Source organism: Pectinophora gossypiella, chromosome 28, assembly GCF_024362695.1.
Source record: "Pectinophora gossypiella chromosome 28, ilPecGoss1.1, whole genome shotgun sequence".
Classification (NCBI taxonomy): domain Eukaryota; kingdom Metazoa; phylum Arthropoda; class Insecta; order Lepidoptera; family Gelechiidae; genus Pectinophora; species Pectinophora gossypiella.
Window position 1 is genome coordinate 6,030,323 of NC_065431.1, and position 18,476 is coordinate 6,048,798.

General features: G+C 40.3%; 2 protein-coding genes across 2 annotated transcripts in view; one reads left to right on the top strand and one right to left on the bottom strand.

The window, feature by feature from the left end:
• Positions 1 to 18,476, top strand: part of LOC126379162 (zinc finger protein ZFP2-like) — a 127,884-nt gene that overhangs the window by 58,209 nt on the left and 51,199 nt on the right. The window lies entirely within an intron of this gene.
• The window catches only part of LOC126379090 (uncharacterized), a 51,472-nt gene continuing 35,112 nt past the window's right edge, over positions 2,117 to 18,476 (bottom strand). Inside the window, exons 40-52 of the mRNA XM_050027653.1 lie at positions 18,301 to 18,404; positions 17,850 to 18,003; positions 16,984 to 17,039; positions 16,082 to 16,235; positions 15,152 to 15,278; positions 9,746 to 9,855; positions 8,632 to 8,796; positions 7,636 to 7,734; positions 7,230 to 7,311; positions 6,036 to 6,136; positions 5,350 to 5,415; positions 4,513 to 4,572; positions 2,117 to 2,739 (exon numbers count right to left, since the gene is read on the bottom strand). Coding sequence (XP_049883610.1) covers positions 2,656 to 2,739; positions 4,513 to 4,572; positions 5,350 to 5,415; positions 6,036 to 6,136; positions 7,230 to 7,311; positions 7,636 to 7,734; positions 8,632 to 8,796; positions 9,746 to 9,855; positions 15,152 to 15,278; positions 16,082 to 16,235; positions 16,984 to 17,039; positions 17,850 to 18,003; positions 18,301 to 18,404 — 1,362 coding nt within the window. The 3' untranslated portion in view covers positions 2,117 to 2,655. The remainder of the gene's footprint in view (positions 2,740 to 4,512; positions 4,573 to 5,349; positions 5,416 to 6,035; positions 6,137 to 7,229; positions 7,312 to 7,635; positions 7,735 to 8,631; positions 8,797 to 9,745; positions 9,856 to 15,151; positions 15,279 to 16,081; positions 16,236 to 16,983; positions 17,040 to 17,849; positions 18,004 to 18,300; positions 18,405 to 18,476) is intronic.

Genomic DNA, 18,476 nt, shown 5'->3' on the forward strand with positions numbered 1-18,476 from the left:
TGACACCAGAGATAGGAGAGCCCGGTGGGAAATATTCGATTTATAAGTAAAAACATAACAAATCGAGTCAAATGGAGTATTTTTTTTCAACAGAGCCCCCGAAATCGAACCTTGGATCATTTCTCACCTGCTAACCTGATTAACACAAAAACTTCTGCAAGTAACGTTAGACTCATCCATCTTAGGTAGATGTCATTCAAAGATTTTGTATGGTCACATACCACTACCATCTGGTGATTAGGGTCCTTTGGTGAAAAAAAAATGTTTATTTTATTGGCAGTTAGAATTTGATGATTGAGCTTTGTCCGGCCAAGTAGTTAATGCCATCTGCGGTTAATCACGTCAAAAATAAAGATGATTGGGGGAATTCCATTTAAGTATAGTTGTGTAAATTCCTGAATGCAAACTTGTTAGAGAAAAAATCTATCTATCAGCCTAAATTTGTGCATTTTTTTTTATAAGTATATTGGCTCCGGACACAGGTTGGCCGCTGCAAGGATAATCTCTGCAAGTGGGGATATCTGGTTGATGGTTGCGATGATTGCGAGTGTGGAGTATCACCACAAACTATGGCTCACTTTTTGTGCTGTCCTAAGTGCCCTAACACCTGCACTATTACACTATTAAAGACCTTTACGAAGCCACTGACAATGCCGTAAGCGTGGCCAATTATTGGTCAGCAAAAATTTAGTATCGATCGCCATCGACTCGCAAAGAAGAAGAAGCCTAAATTCATATCCAATTTTGGACGTAGGTCAAAAAAAGAATATATATATATATATATATAAGTTTAAAAACTAAAACCCTACTACGGAAAATTCACGCTCTAAAATGTATGAAACAAAAAAAAGTGGATGTATGTGGAAAAATATTCCATTCTTCCCTACCAGTAGGGATATACCAGTACCAGTAGGGGATATGTGGAACAGGGGAATTTTTCGACGCACCTGTTTTCCTGAAATTCTTCCAACGTGATTTTTGCAATATATCCCCACCGGGATTCGAACCCGGAACCTCCGGATCGTGAACCCAACACCCACTTACTGGACCACAGAGGCCGTATATGTAGGTAGGGTATATACATACATACATAAACTCACGCCTATTCCCCACCGACGACTGCTTCGCTGAACACCCAAAGTGTGCTCCTGGTGGTAGAACGAGTAAATTTTGTATGATCCGTAGTGCTCCTTTGGTGGTTTGGTGGAGCACATCTTATGTCGTTATATTTATGGTTCCACTTTACCCCTACAAAGGATGGAACACATGATGACTATTTTATTTGCACTTGACTCTGAAGAGTACTTCAAATAAGTTATAGTATCTCTACAATAAAATCTACTTAGATAGAACTACTAATTTGCATAGTCTTTGTTATCATCAGTCAATGTCAGTGATATTAATATAATTGTTAATTATCAATTGCTATAAGTATTTCCTTCTTTTATTGAAACATGGATTAAAAATACATTAAAAGAAATGGTGGCACAATTTTACTTAATGCGGGCCATCAATACAAACTAATGAACATTACAAATGGTTTTTTGCAAAAATGGCGGAGGATTATTTTGCTGAAAAACGATCATTTAAAAAATATTTTCAAAAAGGGGATGACAGAAATGAGCCATTTATTAGTCACTGAAATTAATAAAAAATACAAATAAATTTTTTATAACAATAATAAATTAAAGACATTATAAGTAGCAAAATATATATTTTTTTTTAACTTAGAAGGAAGAAAGTTTTGGTTCAATAAAATGTTCTTTATTCTTTAAATACTTAACATTATACATAAAAGGAGCACGACAGGTAACTCAAAAGTTTCCCTTCTGTACCACTAAAGGGGCACAACAGAGCATTAGAATTTACCCGTTCTACCACCAGGAGCACACTTTGGATGTTCAGCGGAGCAATCGTCTCCCCACCGGGGTAAGCAAAGACTATAGAATTCCATTTGCTTCGATCCTGACACACTTCTCTTGCTTCCTCCACATTCATCAATCGCTTCATACACGCACGCCGGTTCAGAGTAGTATGTAGGTATCTATATGATTTTGTATAAGTGTGTTAGAATAAGGAATCTAAGTACGTCTAATGATAAAAAAAATCAACCACAGCTTTTTAAAAATTTATTTATTTCAAAAATACAAAACGAAATGTGGCGACCGTACTATAACATGCACAAATTTTGATAATCTATTGATTTTATTGATCGTTGCAAAGTAGCTTCCACACAATCACCTATCGCTTCGCTTAATATTATGTATTTAACACAAATACCTAAGTTTAAAAACGACTTAAAACCTACACCACCGTACAACTAATGGGTTAAAGATGAAAAATTGCACAATTATTACTATCACCCTACTAACAATATACATTATAGATTAAAAAGCCAGGTAAACTTCGGTTTCCATCTTCTGCATCTTGAAATTGTCGAGTGTATTGTAGTGTCGAAATCTACGGCGGTGTGGTCGAGCCAGCGCTTGTCAGCATTTGTCAACGTTTGTTACAGTTTGTCAACATTCGTCAGAGTTTGTCAACGTTCGTCACAGTTTGTCAACGTTCGTCACAGTTTGTCAACGTTCGTCACAGTTTGTCAACGTTCGTCACAGTTTGTCAGCGTCAAATGCTCGTGTGAAAGCTTAGCTTCATCTATTTCTCGTGTTGGTTCAGTCTCCGGAGACTCGACACACCCATGCCGTAGATTTCGAACTCTGCCACACCCTCAAAGTGTACCTGAAAATTAAAGAGTAGAGAGAGTGAGTGAGAGAGTTGAGAGTTGATAAACAATTGACAAAAAAATACTTCAGAAAAAAAGATGGACTTCTTTTAGAATGAAGGACTTCCCAAGCTACTTTCCCCAAGACAATATAGATGGCACTGTGCAGATTTAGCATGGTAATTACCTATTTTCTCATCGTCCGGGGTACATAATTATACAAAAATATAATGTAAAGGCAGAGGCACGTATAAAAATAACTGTTGCGTGATATTTGAATCAGATACGTATACAGTATTTAATGTTGCTACCTATATTGCTCCTCTTTATATAGATCAGAATAATAACCGGTGGAAGTTGTGTTGTGCCTGGGTGTAATAACAAGGTTCAAAGCAAAGATAGAAGATGCATTTGTCTGTTATCCATGAAATTAGAAGGTTAAGGGTACCTTTCCACCAGAGATGTGCTATGCAGCTATCCTGCGAAGATGTATAAGCTACGCTACGAAACTATGTGACCCTTTCCACCAATACTAAGCTATGTAGCTCTGCGAGGAAAATGCGCTGCGAAGATGCGTTTCCGCAAAGTATACTGTGGGTACTCTGCTCGGAACAAAGCTAAAGTACGCATCCACAGCACGCATCCATAGCACGCATCCATGGCACACATCTATAGCACGACGACTGCTTCGCTGAACACCCAAAGTGTGCTCCTGGTGGTAGAACGAGTAAATTTTGTATGATCCGTAGTGCTCCTTTGGTGGTTTGGTGGAGCACATCTTATGTCGTTATATTTATGGTTCCACTTTACCCCTACAAAGGATGGAACACATGATGACTATTTTATTTGCACTTGACTCTGAAGAGTACTTCAAATAAGTTATAGTATCTCTACAATAAAATCTACTTAGATAGAACTACTAATTTGCATAGTCTTTGTTATCATCAGTCATTGGCCCCGATTCCTGCAGACATCTCTTAATTTTACTTTAAGTTATACCTGTCATTTTCTTATCCGCCGAAAAGGAAAGGGACGGATGATTGACAGCTCTTAATTTTAGGAAGAATGAGTAAATAAATGAATAACCCGGGCGAATTTTTAGACGGTTGTTTTAGATTTGTGCTTAAAATTGACGTGTGTTCCATAAATTTTATGCTTGTCGATTACCCGTCCCTTTCCTTTTCGGCGAATAAGAAAATGACAGATATAACCTAAAATAAAATTAGATGGTATTTACAGGAATTAGCACCAATGTCAGTGATATTAATATAATTGTTAATTATCAATTGCTATAAGTATTTCCTTCTTTTATTGAAACATGGATTAAAAATACATTAAAAGAAATGGTGGCACAATTTTAAAACAAATATTTCAAGTACTTATTTCATTTTAGTAGTCCCTCCAATGTGTTCATAACTTAAAAGGAGCACGACAGGTAACTCAAAAGTTTCCCTTCTGTACCACTAAAGGGGCACAACAGAGCATTAGAATTTACCCGTTCTACCACCAGGAGCACACTTTGGGTGTTCAGCGGAGCAATCGTCTATAGCACGCATCCTTCCATATAAAAAAAAAACATATCTTAGTTGAATCCGTTTCCACCGGTGCTATGCTATGTGCACGAATGAATATGATTGGTGGATATCAAACGGCATCTATATTTTTTTGGAAAGTCCGTCATTGCACTGACTCCAAGCAATTTAAGCGTATGGAAATGTAAAATAGCATCCACCCAAAGCCGATTTCAGAGAGACAGTTTTAAAAAACAAACAAATTAAGTATAAAAAAACCTGGCTCATTCTTCTGACGCTCGTCTTAGATTTAATTTCTATGCCGCTCTTCGACTTGCGCTAAAAAAAACAACATAAAAAGATCAACTTATTGATAATGACAATAAAAACTGCCTATTTCTCCCATCAGATGTCACTACTGTTGGATGACCTTAAATTTTGACAGTTCCCCATACTATTTGAGTAAACAAACAATATTGTTTTGATTATATTTTCACACAATAACCCTTTTGACTAAGCGGCAAAGAAGAAGGGAGACAGATATGTTTTTCGAAAATTATGGATCCACCTCATCATCATCATCATCATCAGCCCATTAACGTCCCCACTGCTGGGGCACGGGCTTTCCCTAATGGATAGGGAGATCGGGCCTTAAACCACCACGTGGGCCCAGTGCGGATTGGTGGTTATTAACGACTGCTAATGCAGCCGGGACCAACGGCTTAACGTGTCTTCCGAAGCACGGAGGAGCTCGAGATGAAAACTTTTTTTTTGTGGTCACCCATCCCATGAAAGGTAAATATAGAAAATGAATGTTGTATTTTCACTGATACTGAGAAATGGGGAAAAATTGTCTAGACAAAGGGATCTTGCTTCTGAACGGGTTTATTTCTTCTTATAATATATTATATGTCTATCGCCCTCTTACAGAATTATGAGGTATTAATATGCTAACAAGTGCGTATGCGCAGCGTTGTTGGTGGTTGCCTTCTCGTCTAGTTGTTAAGCAAGTAATACAGCGCAACGAGACTAGAGGGCGTTAGTAAAGTCCTATTTTTACTCTAAAGATGGCGCTGTCTGTTGACAGAAAATATTATTTAAATTCAAATAACTAACCGCTTCCGTTGGTTTCGGCGTTGGCGGAGGTATATTAGCTCCCAGTTTTTCCGCCAAAGCCTTCACCTGTAAACAGAAATCAACATTCATCATCACCCTAGCGTTAACCAATATTTTTAAGGTCCAATTACCTAACCTGAAGATTTGACAGGTTCAGTATTTTACAGAAGCGACTGCCTGTCTGACCTTCCAAACCGCAAGGGAAAACCAGCCCAATACAGGTTAGGTCACATACCTCTGAAACGTATTTTTCGAGAATTTGAGAAACGGGATAATGCTAGGAGACGATAGGTATATTTGACTGATTGATAAAGCAGTCTGTCGCTAGCCTAGCAGTTTCATTCTTCTTCTTCTATCGTGTGGGTTGTGAGGTGGATTACCAACCTCATCAACCCTGGTGTCAGGGTTACTATTGAGCCGCCAAAGGCCCCTGACATGGCTCATCTAACGACCACTTACATCAGTAAGTAGTAACCGGGACCAACGGCTTAACGCGTACTTTTCGGACAGTCAGTTGATCAGCCTGTAATGTCCTAACCAAACTAGGGATCACAAAGTGATTTTTGTGATATGTCCTCGGGATTCGGGACTTCCGGATCGTGAGCCCAACGCTCAACCACTGGACCACGGAGGCCGTTGTTGGACACCACGACAGGTTGGAGTTTCATTGACGATGGAGTACTCACGGTTGGATATTGTGAGAAGCAGGCCCGCGCCTTGCCCACACAGGGTGGTGCTACAGCCCTGCCATATCGGTCCCTATCAGCAGGGTCGAACATGTAGAAACCTGGAGTTTGGAGACAATAGATAATAACGTAAGCTCACGCACACAAATCACGAATAAGAGGAGGTCAACCTAGCTCAGCCGCTGGTGGGGAGCGGAGAGTTGCCGTTCTATACGTAGTATTATTCCTTATTCTATGCCGAGGGGCTATGTTTTCACTTTCATTAACTCATCTAAATATATAAAAGGAGAAACTCACTGACTGACATATCAACGCACAGCCTAAACGGCTGAACGTAGGCACTTAAAATTTGGAAGTGACGTAGCTTAGGTACCGTAGAGGTGCACTAAGAAAGGAATTCCCGGAATTCTCACGGGAACGGGAATTAGCGGGAAAATCCTTTTGTATGAAAAATCTAAACCACTTAAGTTAGACGCTTGAAATTTGGCATGCAGGTACTTTAGCAAACTTAAAGCTTAGTTGCAACAGGATATTGCAAAATTCCCACGGAAACGGGAGTTAGCGGGAAAAAACATTTGTATGAAAATATCGAAACCGCGTATGATAGATGTTTTCAATCTAGCATGCATGCATACTTTAGTAAATATAAAATTTAGTTATGGCTGTATTTTGAAAAATGGGAGTAAGCGGAAAAAAAAATATATATGATAAAATCTAAACTGCATAAGTTAGATGCTTGAAATTTGATATGCACTCCCTCACACACAAAGATCTCTCTTTTATAACACGCCACGCGGACGAAGTCGCGGGCAAAAGCTAGTTGGATATAAAACAGCTAACTCTTTTTTACTAAATAATAAAGTATCAATAGGATTTTCTTCTATCGTGTGGGTTGCAAGGTGAATATCAACCCTGGTGTCAGGGTTCCTATTGAGCCGCCAAAGGCCGCTGACATGGCTCATGTAACGACTACTTACTTACATCAGTAAGTAGTAACCGGGACCAACGGTTTAACATAACTTCTGTAGCACAGGTCATCTTACTTCCGGACAATCAGGTGATCAGTCTGCAATTGTCCAACCGAACTAAAGATCACAAATTGATTTTTGTGATATTTCCCTACATGGATTCGAACCCAGGACGTCTTGATGGTGAGACCGCTTAAGAAGGAGGTATAAGCTATTCTTGTATTACCTCTAGGACTCCTGAAGAGTGCCACAGCAAAGTTGCCAGAAACAAACACTCCAGCCTTCTCTTCTCTGAAGAACTCTTGAAGCTGTATCAAAAATTCAAATTCAAAAATATATTTATTCAGTAGGTAACATAGTTACACTTTGAATCGTCAATTTTTACATAACGAACGTCTCATCCACCTAAAACTACTGCAGCTTCTCATAACGTAAAAAGACTATGACAGTGCTTTAGTCCTAAATTTTAAAGCACTGTCTTACAGTCTTTTTAGAGGCGTCCGTAGTCTATAGGTTAACCTTTTTTTATATTTTTATTATTCAATGACAACTGTCAACATGACCGTCTGTACCATTTGCGTTTCGATTTTCCTATAAGTTGCGTTTGGTTACACTACAGTACAGATACTAACTTTTTCAAGTAGATCCTTGTCGACAGTTCCCTTCTGTCGCGACTGGTACACGACCACACGGCACACGCAGTTGCCTGGAGTGTAGAACTTGCGTAGAATCTGCAAAAAACAACAATAATAATAGTGCTTCTGTTTAATTATAGATCCCGGCAAACTTCTTGAGCATCGACCTTGACTGCGCACAACCAAGCAAGTTTGCAAGTTTGAATTGTATAACGCATAACAGGTTATTGTAAGTTATATCGGTGTGTGTGTGTGTGACGAGATGTGCTCACGCTGCGTACCTACACTCAACTAATTGTCGATCTTGGATAATAATACTTCTTTGTACGTCACGCCAGTGATGATGGCTAGTCCACGTTCAAATGGCCCTCCATTTTGGTGGACAGTAAATTGTATTAGATTAAGGTTGTTATTTTTATTTAATAAAAGAAAAAAAAAACCGAATTTTAGATCTGTTTGGTGGTACGGGGCGCGGGGGTGGGTGAGTCCCGCATCGACCGGCTATTGGTAGATCAGTCGATGCTTCCCCCGCGCACTCTGTCTTCGTCCCTTTACCCGAATACACAGAGGCAGCCAATCAGCTCGCGACACCAAACACTTCAGGTCCCCGATACCGACCCCGCCGGCGTGGTCGACGATTTCCCTCATTCAGCGCTTATCGCTATCGACCCACCAGGGTCGATTAATTCTTTCAAATATTTTTCCTCCCAGACGACGCCCTGAGCCGAGGTTCGCGCCCAACTGGGCACCCTCAGGCCTGTTGTCTTAAACGTTGTACCGGGTGAGAGCCTTCAGCGCTCCCCATTTGTCCGGCCAAGTAGTTAATGCCACCTGCGGCAAATCTACAATAAGTCACGTCAAAAAAAAAGGATCGTATATTACGTCCTTCAGACGCCGATACTTTTCAGTACCGTCTCTGAGCGGGATGTATTCGGAAGCCGCAACTACCAGGGGATTTGGTTTGATTTTGGAAAAGTATCTATCGAGGCCCACCTGTTCCACGGTGAGCACGTTGGTGTCTGCGGGCTTGTAGTGCAGATAGCTGTCCTGGTACAGCTGGTCTCCGCTGTCCAGCACCTGATCGAGGGTGGTGGAACACCAGCGACACACGTCTTCCACCCGCGACATGGCTACCGCCATCACAGAGCATGCTAACGCCTGGCGAGCGGGGGAAAAATACATAAGTACAAAGGAATTATAACAATACAATAGAAAAAAAGGAATAGAAAGAGTACAAGGGGCTGCCATATTGCTAATTATCAATTCAAATTCAAAAATATCTTTATTCAGTAGGTAACATAGTTACACTTTGAATCGTCAATTTTTACATAACGAACGTTTCATCCGGCTAAAACTACTGCAGCTTCTCACAACCTGTATAGCCGGGGAAAAGAAGCTGCAAGAAAACCTCTCTCAATCTCTTCCAGGCAACCATAACACACGTAACATAAGCTCACGACTATATCCCAATTGGGGTAGTCAGAGGTGCATCCATCGCAAGATGAATAAGTACCCACACCTCACCGAGCTTTCTGTTAGACCAGCGTGATAGGTGAGCCGTATCGCCGTCTATAACGGTCGAGACAACTGTGTTAGTTACAATCGCACGTAACTCATCATCATCATCTCCTTAGCATTATCCCGTTTGTCACAGGGTCCGCTTATCTAACCTGAAGATTTGACAGGTCCGGTATTTTATAGAAGCGACTGCCTGTCTGACCTTCGAAGAGAAAACCAGCTCAATATAGTTTAAAATTTGTTTTCGTATTCATATTTGGATCATAAATGATTATCACGAGCTCAACGGTGAAGGAAAAAATCGTGAGGAAACCTACACTATTGAGCCGCCAAAGCCCCCTGACTTGGCTCATGTAACGACTACTTACACTAATAAGTAAGTAGTAACCGGGACCAACGGCTTAACGTGCCTTCCATACGGATCGTCTTACTTTCGGATAATCCGGTGATCAGCCAAAGTCCTAACCAAACTAGGGGTCACAAAGTGATTTTTGTGATATGTCCCCACCGGGATTCGATCCCAGGACCTCTGGATCGTGAGCCCAACGCTCAACCACTGGGCCGCGGAAGCCGTGGATGTCAATCTCACCTGGTTCCCTCTGGAAGCGTAAGGATACCGCTTGCATGCCATTGAATGTTGCGCAGAGAGGTACTGAGTGCCGTCGCTCAACACCAGCCAGCCATTGCTGTTCCTTTGACCTATAAATAACAAATATACGGTAAATGATCGGCAGCGAGTGTATAAAAATGAGCGTGTGTGAGTGAGACAGATGGCCCGTCTCTCTCCTTCTCTAATATCTCCTCTAAAAGGCTAAAGAGGAGCTCGGTGGCGCAGCGGTAAACGCGCTCGGTCTGCGATTGTTGAAGTTAAGCAACTTTCGCAAAGGCCGGTCATAGGATGGGTGACCACAAAAAAAAAGTTTTCATCTCGAGTTCCTCCGTGCTTCGGAAGGCACGTTAAGTCGTTGGTCCCGGCTGCATTAGCAGTCGTTAATAACCGCCAATCCGCACTGGGCCCGCGTGGTGGTTTAAGGCCCGATCTCCCTATCCATCCACAGGGAAGGCCCGTGCCCCAGCAGTGGGGACGTTAATGGGCTGGTGATGATGATGAGGCTAAAGTCACGTTTCATATTACCAGGTCAGAATAGAATCGTAAAAATCGTTTTCAAAATCACACCGATTAAAAGTGCCTGATAAAATTAACAGAGCAATCACCTATAATCAAATATCATCTACTTACAGTGAAAGCAACGTAGGCGCTTTTTTAAAAAGTCACATAACTGTTGCCATAACCTCGTAGTAAACAAGCTATTTTTATACCGGGATTGACATTAACTGAAAGTTATTTTGATTTGATTGTTTTGTTAAGCTCATTATTTTTTTTTGTATTTTAGTATTTTTTGTGGTTCAGCTGAAAATCAGCGTTGTGGCACTCCCTCAATGTCGGAGTGTCACAACACCTTGCTGAGCTGACGTCCCTTTTTAGAGATAAGGTTTAAATTCATTATTTTGTTAGCTATTCTATTCTGTGTACCACCTACTTATTTCTTAAATAAATGATTTTCTTTCTTCTTTCCTTCTTCAAATAAATCGCGGGTTTGTTTAAGAAAATCAGATTCGAAGATTAGCCTTTTATAATTTGTCTTTGACCCAGTCAAATACCCTATTAAATACAAATGCAAATATACTTTATTGCAAACAACATACAAAACAAGTTTTACAATCTGGGGGTTTTATTGCTAAGCAGTAATTTCTCCCAGGCAGCCAATGGCAACTTAAAGAAATCGCTGTTTTGTTTAAGAAATTCAGATTCAAATGTGATTTTTCAAAAAGGCGCGTACTTTGTTTTTACTTTAAGACGGCGATATTATAGGTAAAATCCACAAATAACACTTCTGATTTAAAACGCCTGATAAAATTATAAGAGCAATCACCTAAGATCAAATCACTCAAAGAATGACAGGCGCCGATATTACTTTGTTCTGGCTCCTCGTTACCTACTTTAGACCCCGATGGCCATCCGAAGATTCCAAACTTGTCTTTGGAATTCTCATTACTTGATCCTGAACTGTCGTAGGACTTCCTGGTGGAAAAATCATCGGAATGGTTGTCTAGGTTTTGGGGGGAATTGTCCTTGGAAACATCTTTGGGAAAAACTTTAGAACTAATGTTAGCTTTGGAACTAAGGTTGGCTTTGGAATTAAGTTTCGCTTTGGAATTAATTTTAGATTTCTTTTTGGAATTAACTTTGGAACTGTCACTGGAATTATCGTCGGACGTTTTCTTGGACTTTTCACTGGAATCTTCGTTGGAGTCTTTAGAATCTGCTTTGGAATCTTCGTTTGAATCATCATTGGAATTATCGTCAGAATTCTCCTCCGAAGACATTGTTTTTTTTTATTTACTTAGTCATTTTAAAACAAATTTTACATTATGTATTGTTATTCAATCATCCATTGGAAACTGTTAATGATTTTTATTGACTTGGGATACTTATTAATTTTTGACAATATATTACGACTTTGACAGATGAACAGTGTCATTTGACGTTATTTTTTTTTAATTGAAAAAGATTGTACTTTTCTTATTCAATCTATATAATATACAGAAATAATCATAAGTACAAAAAAGTATGAGAGAAATGAGGATAAAAACTGCCAATTTCTCCCACCAGGTGTCGCTACTATTAAGCGTTTTGAAATTTTGACATATTGTTTTGGTTATATTATTACACTGTAACCCTTTGCGCAGCGTTTAACTACAAAATCATAGTGTTATACTGGCCCCGATTCCTGAAGACACCTCCTAATTTTATTTTAAGCTATACCTGTCATTTTCTTAACCGCCGAAAAGGAAAGGGACGGATGATTGACAACAAGTTAATTTTAAAACGAATGAATAACCCGGGCGAATAAAATAAGCATCTCGCTGGTATGTAATCTGTTTGACGTGCTGTCTCATTAACTCTGTCGGGTTATTGGCCCGATGTATTAGACGGTTGTTTTAGATTTCTGCTTAAAATTGACGTGTGTTCCATAAATTTTATGACTGTCGATTACCCGTCCCTTTCTTTTTCAACGGATAAGAAAATGACAGATATAACTTAAAATAAAATTAGATGGTGTTTACAGGAATTAGCACCATTTATTCCCTAAATATCAGAAAAAAAAACTTATTGCACACAACATTCAAAACAAGTTTTACACACATGGGCGAAAGATACAGTACAATCTGGCGGCCTTATTGCTAAGCAGCAATTTCTTCCAGGTAGCCAGTGGCACGAAAACATTTTTCACAAATTGGAGATTTTTTTGCAGCCTTTATTTTAGTGTTCAACTAGCGACCCGCCGCGGCTTAGCTCGGGTGCAATAATGAGGAAAAAATTAAATTATTTACGACATCATATTAAAAACCTCAAAAATAACAGTATTTGTCCGCTATTTAATGGATGTTATACATATAAACCTTCCTCTTAAATCACTTTATCTATTAAAAAAAACCGCATCAAAATCCGTTGCGTAGTTTTAAAGATTTAAGTGTACCTACATAGGGATATAGGGACAGAAAAAGCAACTGTTTTATACTATGTGGTGATCTTCTTCTATCGTGTGGACTGTGACGTGAATTACCAACCTCATCAACCCTGGTGTCAGGGTTATTACTGAGCCGCCATAGGCCCCTGACATGACTCATGTAACGACTACGTACTTACATCAGTAATTAATAACCCGGACCAACGGCTTAACGTGTCCTCCGAAGCACGGATCTTTTTACTTTTTAAACAATCAGGTTATCAGCCTGTAATACTAAACTAGGGATCACAAAGAGATTTTTGTGATTTGTCCCGACCGGGATTCGAACCCGGGACCTCCGGATCGTGAGCACAACGCTCAACCACTGGACCACAGAGGCCGTTATGTGGTGATGAAGAACTAGTAATGAAGTATTAGATGCGTATTATTGATACCTCTGTATTTCAAGTCCTCCCTGTCTCGGTCCTCTGTGGCCCTCAACGCGGCCGAACAAGTGGTGCTCCCGGGTAAATACCAGCGATCCTCCGACATGGTTATTTTTGCGCTCTCTACTTGGCCGGTCCCAGAGACATGTGTGTCATTTCGTTTATTTACACATTTTTACACAAACAACAAATATTTTTACGGTTTTAATTAATCCATTTTATTTCCGCACTCTCATTAGATTATTGTTTTTCTTGTAATTATGTTTAATATTTTCTTGTTGTTTTTGTTTAAATTCGCCTTATAAAAGGCAGGCAAAGATCTGAGGACCATACAGCCTTGAATTTACTGGTTTACCTAATATTCGAAAATCACGACCAAAATAGGCCTAAGTCTGTTCTTTAGTTTTCAATATCCAATTTAGGATTTTGACATTAAGTGCATCTGAATTATTTTGTCACTAATGACATATTACGATAAACTTTATTCATCATTACTCGACTAAAGAGATTCTATTTAAAGAAATTAACTTTTCAGCCTACGTCCCTCAAACACAAAATAGATGGCGCTGTAAGTACAGATTTTTCTTCGTTTAACCTTTTGTGGATAACAGACAATGGTGCTAATTCCTGTAAATACCATCTAATTTTATTTTAAGTTATATCTGTCATTTTCTTATCCACCGAAAAGGAAAGGGACGGGTAATCGACAAGCATAAAATTTATGGAACACACGTCAATTTTAAGCACAAATCTAAACCAACCGTCTAAAAATTTTACATCCGTCAATAACCCGACACAGTTAAGTACACAGCACGTCAAACGGATTGCATACCAGCGACATACCTTTTTGATTCGCCCGGGTTATTCATTCATTTACTCATTCTTCCTAAAATTAAGAGCTGTGAATCATCCGTCCCTTTCCTTTTCGACGGATATGAAAATGACGGATATAACTTAAAATAAAATTAGGCGGTGTCTGCAGGGATCGGGGCCATTATGCATCTTTTATCATTGTTTTTGGGTATAAATGATGACCCTTTTTATTACACCCAGGCACAATTATTACATCTTCCACCCATTATTATTCTGATCAAACCGCGGCGCGGGTTTACACAAGTCTGCTCATAATGACAACGTACTTTTATATCTGCATAACCTATCTAGGGTAACCTTTAAGTAGCTTAAGTTGGTTTGTTAAATACTTTATTATATGTTCTGTTTTATAAGCTGTTGGTTATCTAAATAAAATAAATAAAAAACTTAAAAAAATAAAGAGACGCAATAAAAGTAGCTACAATTCTATACATAATGTGATCCAAATATCAAGCAACAATTATTTTTATATATGCTTCTGCCTTCTGGTCTGCGATTGTTGAAGTTAAGCAACTTTCGCAAAGGCCGGTCATAGGATGGGTGACCACAAAAAGAAAAATTTTCATTTCGAGCTCCTCCGTGCTTCGGAAAGCACGTTAAGCCGTTGGTCCCGGCTGCATTAGCAGTCGTTAAAAACCACCAATCCGCACCCGATCTCCCTACCCATCCATAGGGAAGGCCCGTGCCCCAGCAGTGGGGACGTTAATGGGCTGGTGATGATGATGAGGCTATGAACACCTCCAGTTCCTTTTTAAATCAGGTAATAAAATGTTACTTTTGTGGGATATATTCGTAATCAGAAGCGTATTTTGAAAAATCATTATAGTCATCATGAAAAATTATTTTAATATTCAAAAAATAATAATACACACAGTAGACTTACTAAAATTGATCTGATGACGCACACATAAGTGTGTATAAAGGATAGAATAATTAGCAACTATTAACATTATTAAACCTTAATACGCTCAAGACATAAGACTCGCGCTCTTTCGAGACTCAAGTTCTATTTTAGTGCTCGAAAGACTGAAACTCGGTTCGACACTGAGTCGTGTAAAATTGAGCCGAGTCTAAGAATTAGGACTTAAAAGACTCGAGTTCTTAACATCTCTAGATCCGAGCGGGGAGCGCGGAATGTGTTAAAAGGTCCCAGATGCTCCTCACCTTTATACTTGGCGTCTTCTCGGTCGCGCTCGTCGGCCGCCTTCTGCGCGTCCAGACAAGTGGTGCTCCCGGGCGGGTGCTTGCGATCCTTCTCTTCAGCACGCCGCTTCTGGCCGTCCAGGCCGACCTGGTCACATGGATATATCGCCGTAAGTTGGAAGAAACATAACATAAGCTCGCAACTATACAAGGTGTTAGTGACATCGTAACGAATACTGAGGGAGATGGTCTGACCATGATTCTGAGTTGATATCAAGTGGAATTTTCCGGCGCGAAAGTATGGAACTGAAATTGATTTAAAAAATAAAAACATTAAAGTTTTCATGAAATTTCCGACCGGAATTTCCACTTGATATCAACTCAGAATCATGGTCTGAATCATCCACCTCAGTATTCGTTACGACGTCACTAACACCTTTATACGAGGTCTATGGGAAAATGCGAATAAATTATGTTTGCGTTGTTCAATGGTCAAGTCGAATCTTTGGAGTTGAATTGGAGTGGAGATTCCACTCCAATCTCATCAGGCATCCCGTGATCATGGCACTTGCAACAGTGTCGAAATATCGGGAGTCTCATATCCCTATTTTAAACGCGGTATTAAAACAACGAGGTTCGTGTGACAGCGATTTATCAACAATACATTCACAATAAATAATATCTGCAGATTACAGTTTCAGATTAATTAGGATTAGTAACAGTATTAACGTTCAACAGACAAACATGTTAACCGGAAAGTAGAAAGAGAACAGGATGACACATGTCAATCGAATCACAGAGTGAATAGACAAAATGTTGCCATATAGAATAAGTGTTTATGAGAATAGTTACATCTAATTCAATAGTAAGAACCCGTTATTATTTGTTTTAATTATAGTAAACCATATTGTATCATTGTTGGTTGACCCAAATAAATTTAAAAAACAATACCTTGCTGGTAGCAGGCACGGCCTTAGTCCCGGGCGGCACGGTTAGCAGCGGCGGATCGTTCTTCATCTTCTTAATGGGGTGGACAGTGAGTGACATCGCGTATATAACGAACTCGTGCTTCGGGCGCTCCACAACCGGAATGTTTTGGAGGTAGCTGCAAAATCATACACACATAAATAGCCTATACAGGGTGTTAGTGACATCGTAACGAATAATAAATAAATACATACATACATACATAAACTCACGCCCGTAATCCCTGATGGGGTGGGCAGAGCCACAAGTAATCAAGACAACTTGCAGCCACTGTTGATACGATGTCGTAAGCTGGATATGATGAACCTTATGGTGATAAGGGATCAGCCTATCGCCCATAACATTAGTCCATCATGTTAGAGGACACAATCCCTCTGTCGGTTTTTACGACATGCCCGGGAAGACAAGCAGCTGAACGTTAAAAAAAAATAATAAATAAATCTGCTACTTTATTAATAAAAACGATGTAAAAAGAACTTGTTTGGAATAACCATAAACTTTACATGTCAGTCGTTTGCCATTGTTTGGGCCTCCGTGGTCCATTATTTGAGCGTTGGGCTTACGATCCGAAGGTTCCGGATTCAAATCCCGGTGGGGACACATCACGAAAATCACTTTGTGATCCCTAGTTTGGTTATAGGACATTACAGGCTGATCACCTAATTGTCCGATAGTAAGACGATCCGTGTTTCGGAAGGCACGTTAATTTACTTACTGATGTAAGTTAGTAGTCGTTACATGAGCCATGTCAGGGGTCTTTGGCGGCTCAATAGTAACCCCGACACCAGGGTTGATGAGGTTGGTATTTCACCTCACAACCCACACGATAAGAAGAAGAATAATTATGACATTTGAAAGTTACTAACGCATAAGCCATCAACTTCGGTGAAGTGAATGTCAAAACGCAAGCGGCTCCATCATCCTATAAAGCAATTATTAAATTAACAATTATGATAGATAAATTGGAGATATCCTCACAGAAGGTTCAGTACGATCTGCTCTGAACCAGCATGCATGCGTCATCATCAATTTAAGAGCCACGCTCTTGTCGGTGCAGCATTTTCCATGCTACTTTTTTTAGGGAAAAATAGGGCAATGGTTTCCCTCTTGCCTTTCGCCCCGCAGTACTCTGTCTGACGCAAGTGTGATGGCGCCCAGAGTACCTAGTCTATTACAAAGCCATACTAGGACTCCTGTCCTCCGCCTCTTAATAGTACTGGGAGTTACTGCTGCCCTCTGTCAGGTTCCAGGTTACAGTCCCTGTGACTCGCCTCTTCCGTCCTGCATTACCGTACCGATGGCTCTCATCTCCGCCTCTGCAACCGTTGAGGTCTTCACCCGTATCCCTGAGCAAGGCTAATGAGCATGCATGCATGAAACAATTATTATTGATGAACGTGGAGGAAGCAAGAGAAGTGTGTCAGGATCGAAGCAAATGAAATAGCTTAGTTTACTTTTTACTAAACGTCAAAACACAATATTACTACTTAAAGAATAGGCCAGTTTCCAACTAGTCAAATCAGTTACTTTTTACTAAACGTCAAAACACGAAATTACTATAGCCCTGAGCCAAGGTTCGCGCCTAACTGGGCTCCCTCAGGCCTGTTTTCTTAAACGTTGTACCGGGTGAGAGCCTTCAGCGCTCCCCATTTGTCCGGCCAAGTAGTTAATGCCATCTGCGGCAAGTCTACAATAAGTCACGTCAAAAAAAAGATTGGCACAGCCATCATACCATGGCGTCTATCCGGAGGCCGGTGGGGCCGCAGGCGTGGGGCTCCATCATGTAGTAAGAGGGTGCTCCGATGACGCGCCAGACCGCCACCGCGTGTGGCACCGACCAAAGGATGCCATGCGTGTGACGCTCGAAGAAGCGCTCCAGCGCAGCCCTGGATTGGAAGACAGGTAACAATGATTCTTCCTAAGGGGGCGAATACGGGATGGAAAATGGTCGCGGGCGGAAAGTTAGTTACCAACATAATTTACACTATATTAGGTAGGTCATATGAACGAACAACTGTGTGTATTAAATTATACATACATACATAAACTGACACCTGTACTCCCTAATGGGGGGGGATATGTCCCCAGGAATCGAACCCGGGACCTCCGGATCGTGAGCGCAACACTCAACCACTGGACCACAGAGGTTGTTTAGCTACACGATAGAGAAGGGTTTCCCTCACCTAACAGTCATCTCTGATGGCTCCTTCTGTTCTAATCTGCCGCTGAACGCATGCTCTAACTCATAACGCACGTAGTTAGAACCAAGCACGAATCTCTTCAACACCTGGAAAGTATCAATTTAGTGGGCAAAACATGCGTAAACGTAAACAGCCTATAGAGTGTTAGTGACATCGTA